Here is a 22609-nt window from a genome sequence, read left to right as displayed (position 1 = left end):
AAAGGAGCAAAGATTTGAGACACTGAAGTCCCTAAACAAAGGAGCTCGCCCCTTGGCCCTCGCGTGCTCCTGGCTCTCTTGGCCATCGTGCGATCTTGGTTTTCTTGGGACTCTTGCGTAGGAGGCACGCTCCCTTGGCTCCCCTGCATTCCCGACACGGCCATGCTGCTAGTGCGGAATGGACGGCACTGGCCGATGCTGAGCTGGAGCTCACTGCAGCCGGCTGCAGCAAGGAGCAGAGCCTCTGGACACTGGCTTTGCTTCCAGCTCTACTGAGGCCCAGTTATACTTCTTCCAGGACTGGATTAAGGGAAAGGGGATCTTGAAAACCCAGGGATGTCATTCCATGCAAATAAAAGCCACTCATCCTCCGGTATGAGTCTCAGAAAACTCTTTTTCTTGAGATATCATAAGGACTCCATTCCCAGCACTTAGTGGGGAAAAGGATATCCCACTTCCACTGATAACAGAAGGAGAAACAGGAGGAGGAGAAAAAAGAGGAGGAGGAGTTGTGGTGGGGGAGGGAGGAGGTGGGGAAGGAAGAGTGAGAAGAGAAGGAGGAGGAAGCGGAGCAGGAGGAGGAGGAGGAGGAGGAGGAGTGCCCCTATATGATTCTTTTGCATACTAAAGCTTGAGACTCACTATACTAAGTATAAACAACTAACCCTAATGCCCAAAGCATTTCCACTAAATCCTTTTCGGTACTTCTGACTGTGCCCTATTCATTAGGTAAGAAAACTACTCAAGTTTCCACCTTGCCCAACACAGAATATCAGAATGGGACAAAGCCACAGGGACGCATCAGTTTACAAAGCAGAAAATCCAAACCCAGAGAGAGCTGAGGTGACCTGCCTAAAGTTGGTGAAAGTGCTGGGACCAGAATCGGAGGTCTCCTGACTTTCTGGTCCAGAAAGCATTCCCACTGTAAATGCTTAAAGACCTCTCATACTGCAAATACACAGGGATACCGATCGCCAGGGGCCAGGTTGTCTCATTTCACCTGGTTGAAGACACCAGTAATACCACGTGAACACTACTCTACAGTGGGACACCGAGTGCCAAAAGCTTGACGTTGGTAGAAAACAGCGTAAAACAGCTCACACTGCTTAATCTAACGGGAACCATTTGTTCAAAGACAGAGGGTTCCCAGTATACTGAGGACAGGTCCCTTCAAGGAGACTCCCTCAGGTCCCTGTTTACGTTACCAGAGCTCTCCCACAGGAACGGAATGAGATCTGTCAGCATCCAGCTGGTTCTGCCTTTAAACAACGTGAAATGCAGGTGCTGGGAGTGTAGTTTTCCTGAACCTGCCTTGTAGTCTGCAGCCGCTTCCATTCACTATCATCACTACCACCTTTCCTGTCTCGAAAAAAGCATCCTCATGCTTTTCCAAGGGAAACATCTACCTATGCCCCTTCCCCCCAGCTCTCTGCACAAGCTGCCTTTATTAATATTATCTTCTTTTGCTTTTCAATATTTCCCTTTAAGAGCTCCTTTCTCCTAAGCTTTTCCCATTTAAAAATAAAATCTTGTATCGCTCCACTGCTGAAAAACCTCTGATGACTCCTTCCCGCTTAGAGAACAAAGTCTAAATTCCTCAGCATGAGATTCAAGGCCTCCGTCGCCTCGTGCCGACAGGCTAGTCCAGGGTCAGCGCACAGTCTCGATCTCCTCCCACCACTCCTGATGCCGTTCACCTCTCCTGTCTCTCCTTTTCTCCCTCCGCAGCTCTGAGGAAAAGAACCCCTTGCCCGACTTTCCTCCAGGCTCTCTGTGATGAAGTCTTATTCATCCTTTAAATTCAGCTCCAATGTCACTGCCTCCTCTGCAAAGCACCCTGACTTGTCTAGAGTAATATCAATCTAACCTCACCAGTAACTCTTATCCCACACAATATTTTGATGGCACCTGTATGCTTTCCCAATAATTCATTCTTTAATTCATTTAAGCAGTTACTGAGTCAGTGTGACATGCCAGGCCTGATGCTAAATCTCCACCCAGTATCCTATCTAATAATAGACAAACATGGTAATTAACCATACCTCCGCTACGCTTCCCATTGGCTAATCAGGGTGATATGCAAATTAACTGCCAACAAAGATGGCGGCCAGCAGCCAGGCAGCTGAAGCGAACATGAGTCTTGCTTGCTCCAGTGATGGAGGAAGCCAAGGTTCCCCGCCTGCTGTGGCTGGGCTCTGAGCTGCACTCTAAGCAACAATATTGCAATTATAGAAGCTAAACAAACCCCAGATACCTGCTTTCAGCCAGCAGGCCTCGGAGCTGGAGCCGCAACAAAGTTTCAATTACAGAAGGTAAATAAATCCCAGAATAAAAAAAAAAAGAAAGAAAAAAAGGAGACTGGGAGCTTCAGATGCAGGCTTGGCCCACCTGAAAACAGCCATCAGCCCCTCATCCAGGCTGGCCAGGCACCCCAGTGGGGAACCCCACCCTAAAGGGGGTGCGAGCAGCCTGAAAACAGCCATCAGCCCCTCACCCAGGCTGGCCAGGCACCCAAGCGGGACCCCCACCCTGATCTGGGACACCATTCAGGGCAAATCAGCCGGCCCCCACCCGTGCACCAGGCCTCTATCCTATATAGTAAAAGGGTAATATGCAAACTGACCCTAATAGCAGAAGGACTGGGAATGACTGGTCACTATGACACACACTGACCACCAGGGGGCAGACGCTCAATGCAGGAGCTGCCCTCTGGTGGTCAGTGCGCTCTCACAGGAGGGAGCTCTGCTCAGCCACAAGCCAGGCTGATGGCTGCCAGTACAGCGGTGGTGGTGGGAGCCTCTCTTGCCTCCTCAGCAGCGCTAAGGATGTCCGACTGCAGCTTAGGTCTGCTCCCCGCTGGCAAGTGGACATCTCCCGAGGGCTGCCGGGCTGCCAGAGGAATGTCTGATTGCCATCTTAGGCCCAATCCCCCGGGGAGCAGGCCTAAGCCAGCAGGAAGTCATCCCCCAAGGGGTCCCAGAATGCAAGAGGGCACAGGCCGGGCTGAGGGACACCCCCCTCCCGCCGAGTGCACAAATTTTTGTGCACCAGGCCTCTAGTGTAGAAATAAATGTCTTAGAAACACTCAAATCTCAAGGGCATATTTAGTGCTAGAAAAACAAAATCTTTAACTCTTGATGTATAATGTTTAAAAGGCACATAGTCTCTCTATAGAAAGTGGTATTTATTTATGTAAATGGATCATAGTAGCAGGACATAAAACAAAAAAGACAGTTATTGCAGTATATTAAAAAAGTAGTAAAATAATACATTCTCAACTTAAACATCTATTTTCCTTTCCCAGTTCTTCTGGGATTGTTAATCCCTAATAAACACAATAAAATTCAATCTACCATCCAACAATGAGTGACAGAAGAAGTCTATTTCTTTTGACTACATAGTATTTTCCTAGGGGAAAATCCTGACAGTGTGCAGAACCCCCCCCCCCCCCCAGCTTTGGAAGGGAGATCTTTTGAACCCATCATTTTTCAAAGATCAATGGTATATTAGCCATCCTCGTCCACACTCACATGCAAGTGCATCTCCAAATAGCTGCCTTCCAAGAGAAAAATAGGCAACAAAACCATTTTTGTTCCAGTAAACCTGAGATATTTATTAAGTCTAAGAATACTGTACACACATTTTGCCAAGGAGCATTAAAAAGTTTTAACCGGCCCGGCCGGCGTGGCTCAGTAGTTGAGCATTGACCTATGAACTGGGGGTCACGGTTCGATTCCCAGTCAAGGGCACATGCCTGGGTTGCAGGCTTGATCCCCAGTGTGGGGCGTGCAGGAGGCAGCTCATCAATGATTCTCTTTCATCATTGATGTTTCTATCTCTCTCTCTCCCTCTCCTTTCCTATCTGAAATCAATAAAAAAATATTTTTAAAAAGTTTTAACTGTATGCATTTTCACAGAGAATTTTCATTAGGGGACATTCTAAACTCAGGAGTCCATTAGGTCATGGAATTTTTTTTACATCTGCCCTATTCTTCAACAGTAAAATTAAAATCTATTATTCTTTTGGGGAATCAAACTTGCCTACCATGGGAATAAAGGTGTAATATTAACCACGTAATTCTGAAGCAGTTTACATTTCTCAGAAAAACCTCAGGCACCCTTTCCACATAAACATACCGAACAGCCATCCTCTTGTGTGACAACAATCACTGACTCGCGAGAAGGTTGAAGTTTTCCGTGAGCCATCACTGGAGCTATTTGCGCTTGTTTGGGTGGGTTCTAACGGTTTTTCAGAAAGAGCAAACCACAGATACTCAGCAGGATACTGAAAAGCCAAAGCCTTAGACTCTGATTTCACATGTAAAATGGTGTCAATTGTGTGCAATGCGCTGTGCTCAGAAGGTTACTGACAACGCGTGGCTCTCGGTAGCATATTCTGTACAAAAGGCTGCTTCCTGATGACAGTTTATGGGCGACAAGGAGTCGCTCCTTAAACTCAGTGTTTCCTCTGCTGATAGTGCTGGCTTCCTTTTTAAAAGAGCCAAAGGTTTCCACCTTCTTATTAAACTGTAATAAACTAAGCTTTTTATGCCACATAATTTTTGTCGAGTGTTTCTCAACATTAGGAAAAACGCAAGGAGGAAGGGAGGTCAGAACATCACTTTCCACGGCAGCTGCGTCTGGAGAAGAATGCTCTGGAAGCCTGCATGCCGTCAGCTGCAAACGAGCGCTGGGAAGCAAGTTCCCATTTGTGGCCTGCACCAGATGGTGACCGCGCCGAACCCCGCACACAGGCCGGCCAGTGCTAATTAAAGCACGACGGTCACACAGCAGGCTCCTGGGGCGAACCATCCGCTCTCTGAAAGTCCTTGAGATGCCACATTCAGCCCACCACTGTAAGGGCTTTTTGTCAAGAGCACCATTTCAGAGCAATTCTTGATCATTTTACTTTTAGTGTTTTATAATGGTATCATATTAACAATCTTTATTTTTTAAAAAGGAATATAGCATGCTACTTAGATATCTGAAGTTCATAGGACAAGGAACAGATAAAGGAGTTGAAAGGGGTGACTTGTCTCTGGGAAAACAGAGTTAGGAGCAGGAAAAGACTGGGCAAGGAACAAAGCCTTGTGCTACTACTTACTTTTAAAAATGCTCATGTATTATGGCGTTCAAAATTTTAATTTAAAAATGAAGCAACATCACGGAAGAACTTCAACTAATGTCTAGTTTCTTCAAACATCGTTAGACAGAATTTGTCAGGTGCTTTTATGATAAATATACAAATGCCGTCATTTTGCTAGTGTTGATCTGACTCTGTATTCCTCCATTCATTAGAATTTGATTTCACATATATTCATTTTGTCAAAAATCCTGTAAAACTGATGCATTCTAAGTCTGTAAATCTGATTTCATACATGTATATAAAATAATCTTATCTATGGAAATAGCATATTTTAAATCAGTTAACACTTTCATCTAAGAGTTCTTCATTGTGAGGTAGTAGGGGATTCAGGCCACCCACTCATACCTAAAACCCCAGGACCAGACCCACACGGGCACAGGGAGCCTCTGAAAGGGCTGCTGCAGGACCTGGAGACGTGAGGCGCACAGGCCAGCGCATTCCCTGGCTTCCTTACGGCCTCATCTATCCCAGACAACGTGCTGCTGAAGCCTCCATCTGCAGCTGCAGGCAGAACAGACCAACCGGGAGGGAAAGCCGGCTTCTTGTAGCCAAAGTACCAGGAAGAGCAGCCTATACCTGTCCTACTCCAGCCAAAAACCAATGAGAGATGCAGCCCTCTTCCCACAACAGTGGAAGGGCCCAGTGGAAGGTGACCTTTCCACCCCACCTTTTCTCAGATGTGAGCTGACGGCACGGATCTAACTGCCAGCCATAGAACACTCCACCCAACAGCAAAACACACATTTTTTCCAAGCACCCAGCGGGTATTTACCAAGCCCGACCACATCCTGGGCCTAAAACAAACCTCCACAAATCTAAAAGAACTGAAACCAGACAGGGCATTTCTCTGGTTATAATGGAATCAAACTAGAAACCAGTAATGGACAACAGCAAACAAGTGAAAATTTAAAAAAACATGCTTCTAAATAATACAAGGGTCAAAGAGAAAGTCTCAGAAGAAAATATTACATATTATTGAATAAAAATGAGAATACAGAATATCAAAGTATGTGGGACCCAGCTGAAGTAGGGCTGAAAAATGTCCATCACTAAATGCTTACATTAGAAAGACAAAGGTTTCAAATAAATAATCCAAGTTCATAAGTTAAAAATGAAATGGAAAAAAGCTGGTTCTTTGGGAAAAAATCAATAATATCTAGAAATTTCTAGCATAACTGACAAAGATAAAATGAAAAGGTACAAACCATGAAAATCAGGAATGAACAGGGAATACTGCTACAAATACTGCAGCCATCAAAAGGAGAACAAGGGCATTCTATGAAAAACTATACTATAAATTTGCTATATAAAAAATAGGCCAGCCCTAACCGGTTTGGCTCAGTGGATAGAGCATCAGCCTGCGGACTCAAGGGTCCCAGGTTCGATTCCGGTCAAGGGCAGGTACCTTGGTTGCAGGCACATCCCCAGTAGGGAGTGTGCAGGAGGCAGCTGATCGATGTTTCTCTCTCATCGATGTTTCTAACTCTCTATCCCTCTCCCTTCCTATCTGTAAAAAATCAATAAAATATATCTTTTTAAAAAAATGGGCCAATTCCTCAAATGCCACAACCACCAAAATTCAATAAAGATGAAACAGACAACATGAATAGTCTTTTAACTATTAAACAGATTCAATTTTTAGAACCCCCACCCAAACTAGTATCTACAAAACTCCTCAACAAAATATCAGCCAATAGAATCCAGCAATGCACAAAAAATTACATACCATAACCAAGTGGGATTTATTATAGGTATGCAAGGCCAGATCATGTGCTAGTCAAGGTATGCAAGTCTGGTTCAACATTCAAAAATCAATGAATGCAATCCACCATGTCAACAGGCTAAAGAAGAAAACAAGCAAAAAATATATGATCACATTAATTGACACATAAAACCATTTGACAAAATTCAACACGTGTGATAAAAACTCTCAGCAAACTAGAAGTAGAGAGGAGCTTCCTCAACTTGGTAATAAACATCTATAAACACAACAGCTAACAACATTACTAACAATGAAAGACTGAATCCTTTACTCTAAGATCAGGCAAGAATGCTCACTCTCACCACATTATTTAAAACAGTACTGGAAATTCTAGCCATTTCAATAAGGCAAGGAAAAGAAAGATTGAAAAGGAAGAAATTAAATGGTTCCTATTTGCAGATAAACATGATGGTCTATAAAGAAAATACCACAATCAATTCTATATAATAAAAGCCTAATATGCAAATAGGCTGAACGGTGGAACGACCAGTCGCTATGATGCATACTATCCACCAGAAGGCAGATGCTCAACACAGGAGCTGTCCCCAGCCTGCAGGCCCCAGGCCAGCCAAGGCAGGTGCCAGCAGGGACCCCCCGATCACCCCATCAGTCACCCTATAGATTGGCCCTGATTGCCGGCCTGGCCTAGGGATCCTACCCGTGCATGGATTTCGTGCACTGGACCTCTAGTCTATAATAATAAGTGAGTTTACCAAGGTTGCACAATAAAAAGTGAACCACATTTCAATATACTAACAATGAACATACAGAACTTGAAATTAAAACACACTTACAATCCATTTACCATTATATTGCCATTAACAGTCACTCCAGAGAGGAGAACCAAGATGGCGGCATAGGTTAACGCCGGAGTTTGCTGCTTTGAACAACTACTTCAAAAGTGAAACCAAAAAACGGAAGGGACATCACCCAGAACCACAGGAACGCTGGCTGAGTGGAAGTCCTACAACTAGGAGGAAAGAGAAACGCATACGGACACTCAGAGGAGGCGCAGTGCTGAAGTCAAATTCTGAGGTGCGGAGTGCGCGGAGCGGGCTGGCGGCGGAGGGCGCGGTTGTTGTTTTCAATCGGGAGGGAGTCGCAGACTCTGAGCACCAGATCCGGGCAAGTCTTTAGGGACCCAGACTCAAACGGGAGAAGCGGGACTGTCTGGCTTCGGTCAGAGCGAGTGCAGCTTTCTCTCCGAGCTTTGCAGCGGGTGCTGGGACTCAGAGAGGCAGAGCCCCTTGGGACAGGACTGAGAGCTGCCATAACTGCTCTCTCCGGCCCACCCTGTTGATCCTGTGCGACCCGCCCCGCCCAAGCCCTGCACAGAGGCATTGGCCGGATAGCCTCAGGCAAAGGCTAGATTAGCACCTCCCTAGAGGACAGAAGTTCTCTCACTGCTGACACAGCTGATTCTCATAGCCACTTGGCCTGGAGGTCAAACCCTCCCTGGAATTAGCTACAACAATCAAGATTTATCTATAAGACTGCGAACAAAGACCGCTAGGGGGTGCACCAAGGAAGCATAACAAAATGCGGAGACAAAGAAACAGGACAAAATTGTCAATGGAAGAAATAGAGTTCAGAACCACACTTTTAAGGTCTCTCAAGAACTGTTTAGAAGCTGCCGATAAACTTAATGAGATCTACACGAAAACTAATAAGACCCTCGATCTTATATTGGGGAACCAACTAGAAATTAAGCACACACAGACTGAAATAACGAATATTATACAGACGCCCGACAGCAGACCAGAGGAGCGCAAGAATCAAGTCAATGATTTGAAATGCAAGGAAGCAAAAAACATCCAACCGGAAAAGCAAAATGAAAAAAGAATCCAAAAATGCGAGGATAGTGTAAGGAGCCTCTGGGACAGCTTCAAGCGTACCAACATCAGAATTATAGGGGTGCCAGAAGATGAGAGAGAGCAAGATATTGAAAACCTATTTGAAGAAATAATGACAGAAAACTTCCCCCACCTGGTGAAAGAAATGGACTTACAGGTCCAAGAAGCTCGGAGAACCCCAAACAAAAGGAATCCAAAGAGGACCACACCAAGACACATCATAATTAAAATGCCAAGAGCAAAAGATAAAGAGAGAATCTTAAAAACAGCAAGAGAAAGAAACTCAGTTACCTACAAGGGAATACCCATACGACTGTCAGCTGATTTCTCAACAGAAACTTTGCAGGCCAGAAGGGAGTGGCAAGAAATATTCAAAGTGATGAATACCAAGAACCTACAACCAAGATTACTTTATCCAGCAAAGCTATCATTCAGAATTGAAGGTCAGATAAAGAGCTTCACAGATAAGGAAAAGCTAAAGGAGTTCATCACCACCAAACCAGGATTATATGAAATGCTGAAAGGTATCCTTTAAGAAGAGGAAGAGGAAGAAAAAGGTAAAGATACAAATTATGAACAACAAATATGCATCTATCAACAAGTGAATCTAAGAATCAAGTGAATAAATAATCTGATGAACAGAATGAACTGTTGATTATAATAGAATCAGGGACATAGAAAGGGAATGGACTGACTATTCTTGGGGGGGAAAGGGGTGTGGGAGATGTGGGAAGAGACTGGACAAAAATCGTGCACCTATGGATGAGGACAGTGGGTGGGGAGTGAGGGCGGAGGGTGGGGCGGGAACTGGGAGGAGGGGAGTTATGGGGGGGAAAAAAAAGGAACAAATGTAATAATCTGAACAATAAAGATTTAATTAAAAAAAAAAAGTCACTCCAAACAAAATTACATTCTTAGGTATAAACCTAAAACATATATAGGATCTGTATGCTAAAACCTATAAAGTGCTGAAGAAAAAAAATAAAAAACGACCTAAATAAATGGGAAAAAATGCAAAGTTCACAGACTGGAAGATTCAACATGGTAAATATATCAATTCTCTCCAAATTAATCTATAGGTTTTGTTGGTTTATTTGTTTAATGTTTTAATTGATTTTTTAGAGAGAGAGGAAGGGGGGGGGAGAGAGAGAGAGAGAGAGAGAGAGAGAGAGAGAGAGAGAGAGAGACATTGATGTGAGAAACATCAATAGGCTGCCTCCTGCACACCCCCTACTGGGGATTGTGCCCTGACCAGGAATTGAACTGGAGACCTTTTGGTGCATGGGAAGATGCTCAACCAATTGAGCCACACCAGCCAGAGCATTAATGTATAGGTTTAATGCATTCATATAAAAGCCCAGCAGGGGTGGTGTGTGTGTGTGTGTGTGTGTGTGTATATATATGTATACACACACACACACACACACATACATACATACATTTTTTTTTGGCAGAGATACAGACAAGCTTATTCTTAAATTTGTATGAAGAGCCCTGGCCAGATGGCTCAGTTGGTTGGAGTGTCATCCTGTAAACAAAAGATTGCAAGTTAAAAAAAAAAAAGATTGCAGGTTCGATTCCTGGTCAGGGCATATACCTAGGCTGTGGGTTCAATCTCCAGTCGGGGCACATATGGGAGGTAACTGATGTTTCTCTCTCACATCAATGTTTCTCTCCCTCTCTCTGTCCCCATTCCTCTCTATACAAATCAATGAAAACATATCTTCAAGTGAGGATTACAAAATTTTTATATGGAGAGGCTCTAAGACCAAGAATAGCTAAAACAATCTTGAAAAATAAGGATGAAGTGAGAGGAATCACTCTACCCGATACAAAGCCTAATATACAGGCAAGACATTGTGGTACGGACAGAGGGACATCGGTGGAAGAGAAAACCCAGAAACATACCCACACAAAACATGCCCAACTGACTTCTGAAAAAGGTGCAATATTATTGGACATACATAAGCTAAATAAGTAACCTCAACCTAAACGTCACACTTTATATAAAAATTAATTCAAAATGGATTATGAGCCGAAACCGGTTTGGCTCGGTGGATAGAGCATCGGCTTGCGGACTGAAGGGTCCCAGGTTCGATTCTGGTCAAGGGCATGTACCTTGGTTGCGGGCACATCCCCAGTAGGGGGTGTGCAGGAGGCAGCTGATCGATGTTTCTCTCTCATCGATGTTTCTAACTCTGTATCTCTCTCCCTTCCTCTCTGTGAAAAATCAATAAAATATATTTTTTAAAAAATGGATTATGAACTTAAATGAAACATGTAAAACTATAAAACTTGTAACTATATACTTTTAGAAAAAGAAATCTTTAGACTTGACTAGAAAACCAAGACTCATAAAAGAAAAAAAATCAATAAATTGAACCTCATCAAAATTTAAAAATTTTGCTTTTCAAAAGAACCTGTTAAAAGGTTGAAAAGACAAGATACAAACTGGGAGAATATATTTGCAAACCACAATTCTGACAAAGGACTTGTATCTGGAATGCATGAAGAACTCTCAAAACTCAACAGTAAAAACACAGCCCAAGTAGAAAATGGACAAAATACATAAATGGGCACAAAGGTTATACTGCTGGCAAATAAGCATGAAAAAACATTCACCATCAGCAGCCATTAGGGAAACATAAAGAAAAACCACAAAAGAGGTATTCTGTACCTACCAGAATGGCCAAAATAGAAAGAGTGACAACATCAAATGTCATCAAGAATACAAAGGAGGAACTGGATCAGGGAAATGTATCTAGTGGGAATGTGAGAGTGATCAATTGGGGCTTCTTACTAAATTAAATAAATGCTTTCCATAATAACCCCCAAATTTCAGGGAAATGAAAACTCACGTCCACACAAACACCTTTATTTATAACTACTGGCCTGGTGCATGCATTCATGTACATTGAAAGGGAATTAATTAGAAAAAATATTTTAATCTCGTTATTCACCCTTTCTCTATATAGAAGCTTCAGAGATTAAAGAAAAGTAGTAAAATGTATATGAAAATAATATATAAATTTATCAATAAACAATAGCAACATGATATAAGATATAACATAAAACATGATATAAAAACAACAAAAACATGATACAAAAACATTGATACAAATGACTGATAAATTGATTAAACTTATTCTAATATCTCCCTGTATACCACATTAAGAGTAAAAGTACTTTCAGAGTGCTTGACTAATTTCCCTTGTGATGAAGTATTTACAACTTTAACGTTACACGCTCTTCGAACTCAAGAGAAAGCAACCTATAACTGACCATGTCTGAAATCAGGTTTCGGTAGGAATATTCCTACTCCATCTAGAGTTTGTCCTTGTGATTTATTAATTGTCATTGCAAATGCTAGAATCATGGGAAACTATCTTCAAATTAATTTAAATGGGAGGCCAGTGTCAGACGGGAACAAATAAATTCTTAGAATCAGAACAACCTCTCCCTCTGCAGATCCTGTTAATACTTCAGCTTTGATTATGTTAGGTTGCAATATTGTGATAATAAATCTAGTACCATTACAATTACAAAGACCCCATTTACTATTAAGATATCTCAGTAGCATGGCGATTGCAACTACTTTCAATTTTAATTTATGACACAGCATTCCCGAAGGTGTAATACTATTAAGAAATTTGATGGGAAAACTTTCCTTTATATCATCATCTGTTAAATTGATGGAATCATCACTCAAGTAGGTGTGAAAATCTCTGAGTATATCCAAAATTTCTTCATTTAATTTATGAACATGCTCATTTTTAGGATAAAGAATTGCACGTTTAGATATATTTTTAATATTACCTATAGATATACTATTTCCAATGGTAGCTTCAATAATAGATCTGTTACAAATCATTTCATGGAGGATTTCAATAATATCCATTCCTAAATGAAAACTGCTATCAAGTTTGCCATCTCCAAGTTTTACTAACCATCCTATATAATAAAAGGGTAATATGCAAATTGATTCTAACAGCAGAACAACTGGGAATGACTGGCCACTATGACACACACTGACCACCAGGGGGCAGACGCTCAATGCAGGAGCTGCCCCTTGGTGGTCAGTGCACTCCCACAGGGGGAGTTCTGCTCAGCCACAAGCCAGGCTGATGGCTGCCAGCACAGCAGTGGTGGTGGGAGCCTCTCCCGCCTCCTCAGCAGTGCTAAGGATGTCCAACTGCGCTTAGGCCTGCTCCCCGCTGGCAAGTGGACATCCGCCGAGGGCTCCCAGGCTGCCAGAGGGATGTCTGACTGCCAGCTTAGGCCCTATCCCCAGGGGGGTGGGGCAGGCCTAAACCAGCAGGTGGACATCCCCTGAGGGGTCCCAGACTGTGAGAGGGCACAGGCCAGGCTGAGGGCACCCCTCCCAAGTGCACAAATTTTTGTGCACCGGGACTCTAGTCTATACTAATAAAAGAGAAAGATGCAAATGACCATCCCTCCGCAATGCCCACAAGCCACACCCACCAACCAAGCAGGAGTGAGCATGCAAATTAACCGGACAAAGATGGTGGGCTAATTTGCATACACATGTGTCAAGCACCCTGGGAGACAATGGCAGCCGGGGGCTCCCGGGATCTTCGCTGGTGGAGAGCAGAGGAGGAGAGTGGGTGGAGAGCGAGAGGTTTGGAAGACTTGGCAGAGCAGGAGGCTGCTGGACATAGAGCAGAACAAAAGGGCGGGTTGGAGGGCGTGGCTCCCTCTGTCACCCCAGCTTCCTCATCACAGCTGTGGAAACTGACAGCAGGGAGGAGGAAGTCCTACCCCCACAGAATCAGCCAGAATCAGCCGTTGGTCAGACAGCTCTCAGCAGCCTGACAGCCAGGACTCTCATTCACCTGCATCTCAGACCGTGACAGCAGAGAGGTGGGACTATGTCTAAAGAACAACTGTTGATACAATGTAGCTCTGCAGCCGAAAGACGCCGGCGTTATCGACAGAAAATGTCTGAAAAGCAACGTACGTCTGATCTTGAAAGAAGGCAGTGCCTGTGACAGGATGTATCTGAAGAACAGCTATTGGAAAAATGTTGCTCTGATGCTGAAAAACACCGGCATCATCGACAGAAAATGACTAAAGACCCACGTGCCTTTGAAGTTGAAAGAAGGTGGTGGAGACGACAGAATATGTCTAGGGAACAGTCATCAACAAGTACTACCAATTCTGGTAGGAACTGCCTTCTCAGCAAAAATGGAGTACATGAGGATGCAATTCTCAAGCATAGTTGTGGTGGAATGACTGTTCGATGTGAGTTTTGCCTATCACTAAATTTCTTTGATGAAAAACCATCCGATGGGAAATTTACTCAATGTTGTAGCAAAGATAAAGTCTGTCCAAATGCTATATATTTTTCAGATTATCTGTCATATTTAAAAAGATTAATGACAAAGATTCTGACAGTAAAAATTTCATGGAAAATATTCGTTCCATAAATAGTTCTTTTGCTTTTGCTTCCATGGGTGCAAATATTGCATCACCATCAGGATATGGGCCATACTGTTTTAGAACACACGGACAAGTTTATCATTGTACTGGAACTTTACATCCTTTGGATGGTATTTCTCAGAAGTTTGCTCAACTCTTTATTTTTGGATACAGCTGAAACTACAAGTAAAAGACTAGCAATGCCAGAAAACCAGGGCTGCTCAGAAAGACTCATGATCAACATCAACAATCTCATGCATGACATAAATGAATTAACAAAATTGTACAAGACGCTACATGAGGTAGAAAAGGAAGCCCAATCTGAAGCAGCAGCAAAAGGTATTGCTCCCAGAGAGGTAACAATGGCAATTAAATATGATCGTAACAGTGACCCAGGTAGATATAATTCTTCCTGTGTAACCGAGGTTGCTGTCATATTCAGAAACGAAGATGGAGAACCTCCTTTTCAAAGGGACTTGCTCATTCATTGTAAACCAGATCCCAATAATCCAAATGCCACTAAAATGAAACAAATCAGTATCCTGTTTCCTACATTAGATGCAATGACATATCCTATTCTTTTTCCACATAGTGAAAAAGGGTGGGGAACAGATGTTGCATTAAGACTCAGAGACAACAGTGTAATCGACAATAAGGACATGAGTCACACAAATGCAGTATTATGGATTTCATCTCTCTGTGCGGGACACGTTCAATCCTATTTTAAATGCAGTAAAATTAACTCAACAGTTTATCATGGATTCATATTAAAAAATGGAGGCCAATCAGATAAATTTCATCAAAGCAAACCAATCTAAGTTGAGAATTGAAAAATATAGTGGTTTGATGGATTATCTCAAATCTAGATCTGAAAATGACAATGTGCCGATTGGTAAAATGATAATACTTCCATCATCTTTTGAGGGTAGTCCCAGAAATATGCAGCGCGATATCAGGATGCTATGGCCATTGTAATGAAGTATGGCAAGCCCGATTTATTCAAAACCATGACATGCAGCCCTAAATGGGCAGATATTGCAAACAATTTACAACGCTGGCAAAAAGTTGAAAATAGACCTGACTTGGTAGCCAGAGTTTTTAATATTAAGCTGAATGTTCTTTTAATTGATATCCGTAAATTCCATTTATTTGGCAAAGTAATAGCTAAAATTCATGTCACTGAATTTCAGAAATGCGGACTGCCTCATGCTCACATCCTCTAATTAATTCCCTTTCAATGTGCACGAATTTCGTGCACCAGGCCACTAGTTCACTATAAGCAGAATCCTCTGATCTGCTGACCAAGGCCGATTCTGTGAGGAATGGGGCTCCTTCCTCCCTGCTGTCAGGGTTCGGGGTGCGGGTATTCGGCTCCCTTCTCCCTGCTGTCAGGGTTCGGGGTGCGGGTGAATGGGATTCGGGGCTGTCAGGGCATGTACAGTAAGCTGACCAAGGTTGATTCCACGAGGAATGGGGCTCCCTCCTCCCTGCTGTCAGGGTTCGAGGTGTGTGTAAACGAGATTGGGGGCTGTCAGGGCTCGGACAGCAAGCTGACCAACAGCTGATTCTGTGAGGAATGGGGCTCCCTCCTCCCTGCTGTCAGGGTCCAGGGTGCAGGTATCTGGCTCCTTCCTCCCAGCTGTCAGGGTCTGAGGTGCAGGTGAATGGGATTTGGAGCTGTCAGGGCGCCAACAGCTACCTGACCAACGTCCGATTCTGGGAGGAATGGGGCTCCCGCCTCCCTGCTATCAGGGTCAGGGGTTTGGGTGAATGGAATTTGGGGCTGTCAGGGCGCCAACAGCAAGGTCTGGGTCAGTGCTTGTCATAGCTACTGGCTGGTGGTCTGGCTGGTGGTTGTTCTGGTTTTTACACCATAACCGTTGCTAGGCTTTTATTATATAGGATAGCCCCAAACTGAAAACAATTTGGTTAACCAAATCTTGGTAGATCCAATCCATGGAGCACCACTGAGCAGTAAAAAGGAATAAACTTTTGATACACAAAACTTGGAAGGATCTCAAGGGAATTAATTAGGTTAGGTGAAGAAGTCCAAACTCTAGAGGTTAAGTATTATGTGATTCCCTTTACGTAGCATCCTTGAAATGAAAAAACTAGTGTGTGGGACAGACTAGTGGTAGTCAGGGATTAGGTAGGAGGTAAGAGGGCGGTAGGTGGCTGTGGCTATGAAAGAATAGCACAAGGGGTCCTGGGGACAAGCTCTCCTGTACCTTGACTGCGGTAGTGGTCACCCGATACTGCGGAGACATAAACACACACAGACACACAGACACAAGTACAAGTCCAACTGGAGAAATCTGAATAAGATCAGTGGATTGTATCAATGTCTATATTCTGGTTGAGTATTTACTAGTTATGCAAGATTTTATGACTGGAGGAAAATGAGTGAAGGGTATATGAGATCTTTCTCATTTCTTATAAATGCATCTGAATCTACAACTATCCTATATAATAAAAGCCTAATATGCAAGTCAACAAAAGGGTGAAATGACTGGTCGCTAGTATGTGCAGTGACCAGCAGGGGCAGACGCTCAAAGCATGAGTTGCCCCAGCCAACAGGCCCCAGGCCAGCCAAGATGGGTGCCAGTGGGGGGTTCCCCCAATTGCCCCCCTGGTTGCCCCGCAAAGGGAGGCGACCAGCGGCGGCAGGGCAATCGGGAGGAGGGGCTGGCAAAAGCGCTGCGCCAGGCCGGCCAAGGTGGGTGTCAGGAGGGGGCCCCCTGACTGCCTCACCGGTCTCCCCACAGATCGGCCCTGATCACTGGCCAGGCCTAGAAAACCTACCCTGCTGGGGTCCAACCCCAGCAGTTCCAGGGGACCCCAAAGGTGTGGACGGAGTCGGCGAAGAAGGAATGACACGGAGACAGCGTTCAGTTGATCAGCAGCCTAGCCAGGATCTCCAGCCAAGTTCTGGTCTCGATCTCCAGAGAGGTTCTGCTTCGGATCTCCAGCCAGGTTCTGTGGCCATGTTCCCTCGCTAGGTTCTCCAGCCAGGTTCTGTCCAGGTTCTCCAGCCAGGTTCAGTCACCAGGTTCTAGTCAGGTTCTCTTGCCAATTTCTGTAGTCAGGTTCAGTCCAGGATCTTTTGCCATGTTCTCTCCAGCGAAGTTCTTCTGTCTGTAGATTCTGTGTAGGTTCTGTCTTCTTGGCTCTCTTCTAAGTTCTGTGTTCTAAGTTCTGACTCTTTCTGTCTTGTTACATCTGTATTTATACCAGTTGATTCAATCCTATCAATCTCTATTACAAAGGTTAGAGCGTTTCTTATCTCCATTCCAGGGAGTAAAGATTATGTAGCTTAAGCATGATTGTTTGTAGTTAAAGTGATTAATTACCCGCCTGGCACTTAGTTGAGGGGTTTTATTCCCTCCCTAACTTCAGGGGAAAATCCCTACCTGGGGAAACAACCTTTCTCAGAGAGGAGACCTTGGTTAAAACACATAGTGCCAAGAAGGTGAGCAGACATATTAAGAACAGTATGCCATATATGCCAGGTCCCTTGAAACAGCAAGCATGGACCGGCTCCCGGCAAATTCCCCCTTTTTTATTTTTTAAAAGCAGGCATTAAAAAGAAAAACCTCAAACGCTCTCTTGTATCCATTTTAAGAGTAGGATTGGCGCTTTCCGCTATTACCTGAGTCCTGATCTATCACCCCAGGGAGAGCTTGCCAATCCTGCACTTTCCCGGGGTGGAAAGGCTGCAGTGGGGTTAAGGATAAGGCTCCTTGGGCCTACCTTCTCCCATGCCTCTACATTTACCTTTCCGGCACCTTTCCTTCCTCAGAAAAGCATGGACGTATTTCTTGTATAAAATGTTCCATCTGACTGGGAGTAACCTTAATTCCTCTGCTAGCAAGCATATGTGTTAAAAGATCAATACGGAGTCTTTTTTCTTTAGACTCAGTATGGCACATCTTCTTAATCTAAAGATCAATACAGAATCTTCTTTCTTTGGACTCAGTATGGCACATCTTCTCAATCTAAGTTCTGTACTATCCACCTTCTTACCCTACTTATCCTCTATGGGGGGGGGGGGGGTCTGCAGTACCCTGGTGGAGTCCTATCCGTCCCGAGTGTGGGGTTCTCAATGGGGGGGGTTACCTAGGGGAATCCTGTTCCAGGGGTCCCCAAAGGTGTGGATGGAGTCGGCGAAGACTATCCACCCTCTTCCTACGGTGGAGTCCTATCCGTCCCGAGTGCGGGGGTGCTTACCTAAGGGGTCCCTGTTCGGGCGCCAGATGCTGGGGACCAGCCCCAGCAGGTCCAGGGGTCCCCAAAGGTGTGGACGGAGTCGGCGAAGAAGGAATGACACGGAGACAGCGTTCAGTTGATCAGCAGCCTAGCCAGGATCTCCAGCCAAGTTCTGGTCTGGATCTCCAGAGAGGTTCTTCTCTGGATCTCCAGCGAAGTTCTGGTTAGGATCTCCAGCCAGGTTCTGTGTCCATGTTCTCTTGCTAGGTTCTCCAGCCAGATTCTGTAGCCATGTTCCCTTGCTAGGTTCTCCAGCCAGGTTTTGTCCAGGTTCTCCAGCCAGGTTCAGTCACCAGGTTCTAGTCAGGTTCTCTTGCCAATTTCTGTAGTCAGGTTCACTCCAGGATCTTTTGCCATGTTCTCTCGCTAGGTTCTGTCTCTAGGTTCTGAGGCCAGTTTCTGTCCAGGATCTTTTGCCATGTTTTCTCCAGCGAAGTTCTTCTGTCTCTAGAGAACGTTCTGTGCCTAGGTTCTGTCTCTCTTGGTTCTGTGTTCTAAGTTCTGTGTTCTAAGTTCTGTCTTGTTACATCTGTATTTATACCAGTTGATTCAATCCTATCAATCTCTATTACAAAGGTTAGGGCATTTCTTATCTCCATTCCAGGGAGTAAAGATTATGTAGCTTAAGCATGATTGTTTGTAGTTAAAGTGATTAATTACCCGCCTGGCACTTAGTTGAGGGGTTTTATTCCCTCCCTAACTTCAGGGGAAAATCCCTACCTGGGGAAACAACCTTTCTCAGAGAGGAGACCTTGGTTAAAACACATAGTGCCAAGAAGGTGAGCAGACATATTAAGAACAGTATGCCATATATGCCAGGTCCCTTGAAACAGCAAGGATGGACCGGCTCCCAGCACTACCCCTGAATGAGTTTCAGGCATCGGGCCTCTAGTCTTAAAATAAAAAATTTAGTCCTGGCTGGTGTGGCTCAGTTGGTTGCACCAAAGGGTCATGGGTTTGTTTTTTTAAAAAATATATTTTATTGATTTTTTACACAGAGGAAGGGAGAGGGATAGAGAGTTAGAAACATGGATGAGAGAGAAACATCGATCAGCTGCCTCCTGCACACCCCCTAGTGGGGATGTGCCCGCAACCAAGATACATGCCCTTGACGAATAGAACCTGGGACTCTTCAGTCCACAGGCCGACGCTCTATCCACTGAGCAAAACCGGTTAGGGCAGGGGTCGTGGGTTTGACCCCTGGTTGGGGCATGTATAGGAGGCAACCAGTCGATGTTTCTCTTTCTCGCTCTTCCTCCCTGTCTTAAAAACAAAACAAAACTTCAGCAGATGTGAAAGACTGGTATTGCTGACAAAAATGCATGTAACCTGGATTTAATCATGAAGGAGTAGCAGGCATCAGACAGACTCAAAAACTGGCCTATCCTATATAATAAAAGTGTAATATGCTGACTGCTTAACCAGTCGCTATGACATGCACCGACCACCAGCTGGCAGATGCTCCGACTGGTAGGTTAGCTTGCTTCTGGGGTCCAGACAATCAGGACTGAGAGAGAGGGCTGGACACGCCCCAGTAGGGGCCTGCTGGCCAACCTCCCATGGTCCCTCTCCAGACAGTCTGCCTCCATTGGCCCCGATCGGAAATGGGTGAGACGGCCCCAATTGGCCCTGATTGCCGGCCAGGCCGAGGGACCCCACCTGTGCACAAATTTGTGCACTGGGCCTCTAGTAACTCTTCATAAGTGTCAATGTCATGACACAGAAAAAGAGGCATGACTAGTACATGCAACATAAAATCTGATAGAATAATCCAGGGTTTTCTTTGCTATAAAAGACATCATTAAGACAATTTTACAAAACCCAGAAAAAATCTATAGATCAGATTAACAGTACTGTATTAGAAAATACATAATGAAATATTTAAGTTTGGGGCACCATATCCCAAACTTATTCTCAAATGGTTAAAAAATGAATATACCAATAGAAAAGGAAATATGGTAAAAATGTTAACAGCTGTAGAATCTGGGCAAGGGAATACTTTAGACTATTCTTGCAATTTTTCTGTAAGTCTGAAATTATAAAGAAAAATTATAATAAAAAAATTTTAAAGGGGTACAAGATACTACACAGAGCCTGGTAGACAAACATTCAATAAAGTAGTTCTCAGATGTTTTATACTGATTTTCAGGTGAAGAAACAAGTTGAGAAGCTAATAAACTGTCAGGAGGAACTATGGCAAATTGGTGGTAAGGTCAGGATCTAACTCAGGTCCTCACATCTGTTCCAGACCGAAGTCTGTGCTCCTTTCACGAGAATGAGGAAGGATGAAAATGTCACCCCTCCTTCCCACCCAAGGATGTGTATGGACTGTTTAAGGAGAGGATGGCGTTATATAAAAATTGGCTTCAAACCACCCTCCAAACAATTCACTTCTTAGTTTCCTATGAGAAAAGCCTAAGGCTGTGATAGGGACTTGATACCACAAACTCAGCTCTCAGGGAGGATATTTTGCTTATAGCACATCAGACAATGAAGTAACAAATGTACTGACTTCTATTTGTAGGGGCTCCACTACAAGCGGCAGGCACCCTGTCTTTCCCGTGTCTTTGTTCACCTGTTTGAAGTCCACCAAGCGCCCAGGCTGCGCTGGTCAATGGGCTATCTAGGACGGCTATCGTCGTAGAGCTCTTCTACCAGTCCTTCCCCTGTCACTAGCACCCCATGGCTACGCTTAGATAGGATAGATAACTGATTTTTAACAGTTTTATTTTTTTCTGATTAGATAATACACCGTTCAAAATTCTCATGGAAAGAAATGTGTATCGTGACAGGTTTCCCTCCTCCACTCTCCATTCCCCTCCCACTGACAACCAGGGCTACCAGTTTAAATATGCAACTTTCTGTATTTCTTCATGTTACTAGAATCAGCTAGATCCCATTATGATATTAAGCTAACCACCTACCTAAAATACTCCAAGTGATCACTATAATTTAGTAATTTCCCCAGGCAGGCATTTAAAATATCCTTAAAGTACTTGTGTGGATATGTTTTCAACATTAAAATTACTGAAGGTTACAACTTTTTAAAAAAGTGAAAATATATTTGTAGTATGTACGATCACAACAGATACCTACGAACTCCACGGCTGGTAAGCATCAATCACTAGCGTACTGGCAACTCACCTGGTTCCTGTCGCGCGCATTTGTGTATCTGATCTTCTGGATGAAGTAGAATATGAGCCATGCTGAAGAAATGATCATCAGCACGATGAAGGAGATTGACACGAAGACCAGAGAGCCTCGGCTGAAGCTCTTCGGCGGCATCCGCGCTCCAACCGCTATTGCCATTTGTACAGAGATGTTCTTCTCCAGGTAACTCAAAATGTCCTTACCCCGCAGTTCTGTGATCATGACAGCAACAATATCGCCAGTGCCTGTAACGAAAAATAAATACACGTCCGTTTAACAATCACAGGAACATCAATGCATAAAAATGCTTAGAAAGACTATACTACAATTTCTGCTAAAAGCATGAGTTTTCAGATTCAACTTTTTAAATGAAATGAAGTCACAGTTGGGTATATGTCTGCTGGCACCACGCGAGAACAGGAATTTGTTTTGTAGCACTTAAGACTTATATTTAAAGCATAAACAATTGCAGGGTTAAGAGCCATATTAACTTGTACTACAACTACATTTAAAGAAAGTATACCAGTCAAATGTGAAAACAGACAATACAGAATACGTAATAAAATCATGGCAGGTTTTCTTTGTTAAATGTTTGCCATCTTAAAATGCTCTTTAGGAAGTCCAACTCCTTCAGAAAAGGAAAAAAATGCCGTTATTTATAGTACAAAAATTGGTACTTTTCACACTAATCATTCTTAGAAACATTTCTGTGACACCTGTTGTGTAGAACTAGTACAAGAAATAGAAAGAAAACAGGCGGGGTAGCTGCATAATAGCACTGAACGTTAGGACACAAATCTGGTAACTGAATTAACAGCAGCAAAATGCCAAATGGCGGTATCTTTTATTAAGAACAGCTGAGCCGGCTGGCATGGCCCAGTGGTTGGTTCAACCTATGAACCAGGAGGTCTCAGAGTGATGCCTGGGTTTCAGGCTCAGTCCCCGGTAGGGGGTGTGCAGGAGACAGCCAATCGATGATTCTCTCTCATCATG

At 43.9% G+C, this 22609-nt stretch overlaps 1 protein-coding gene across 5 annotated transcripts in view; it reads right to left on the bottom strand.

The window, feature by feature from the left end:
* The window catches only part of RNF130 (ring finger protein 130), a 144892-nt gene that overhangs the window by 71465 nt on the left and 50818 nt on the right, over positions 1–22609 (bottom strand). For all 5 annotated transcript variants that reach the window (XM_059695684.1, XM_059695683.1, XM_059695679.1 and 2 more), the window contains one exon: positions 21611–21861. In XM_059695684.1, coding sequence (XP_059551667.1) covers positions 21611–21861 — 251 coding nt within the window. The remainder of the gene's footprint in view (positions 1–21610; positions 21862–22609) is intronic.

The sequence above is a fragment of the Myotis daubentonii genome, chromosome 5 (genome assembly GCF_963259705.1).
Source record: "Myotis daubentonii chromosome 5, mMyoDau2.1, whole genome shotgun sequence".
NCBI classification, from domain to species: Eukaryota; Metazoa; Chordata; class Mammalia; order Chiroptera; family Vespertilionidae; genus Myotis; species Myotis daubentonii.
Note: the sequence above shows the minus strand (reverse complement) of the source record. Positions and strands in the feature narration are given on the sequence as shown.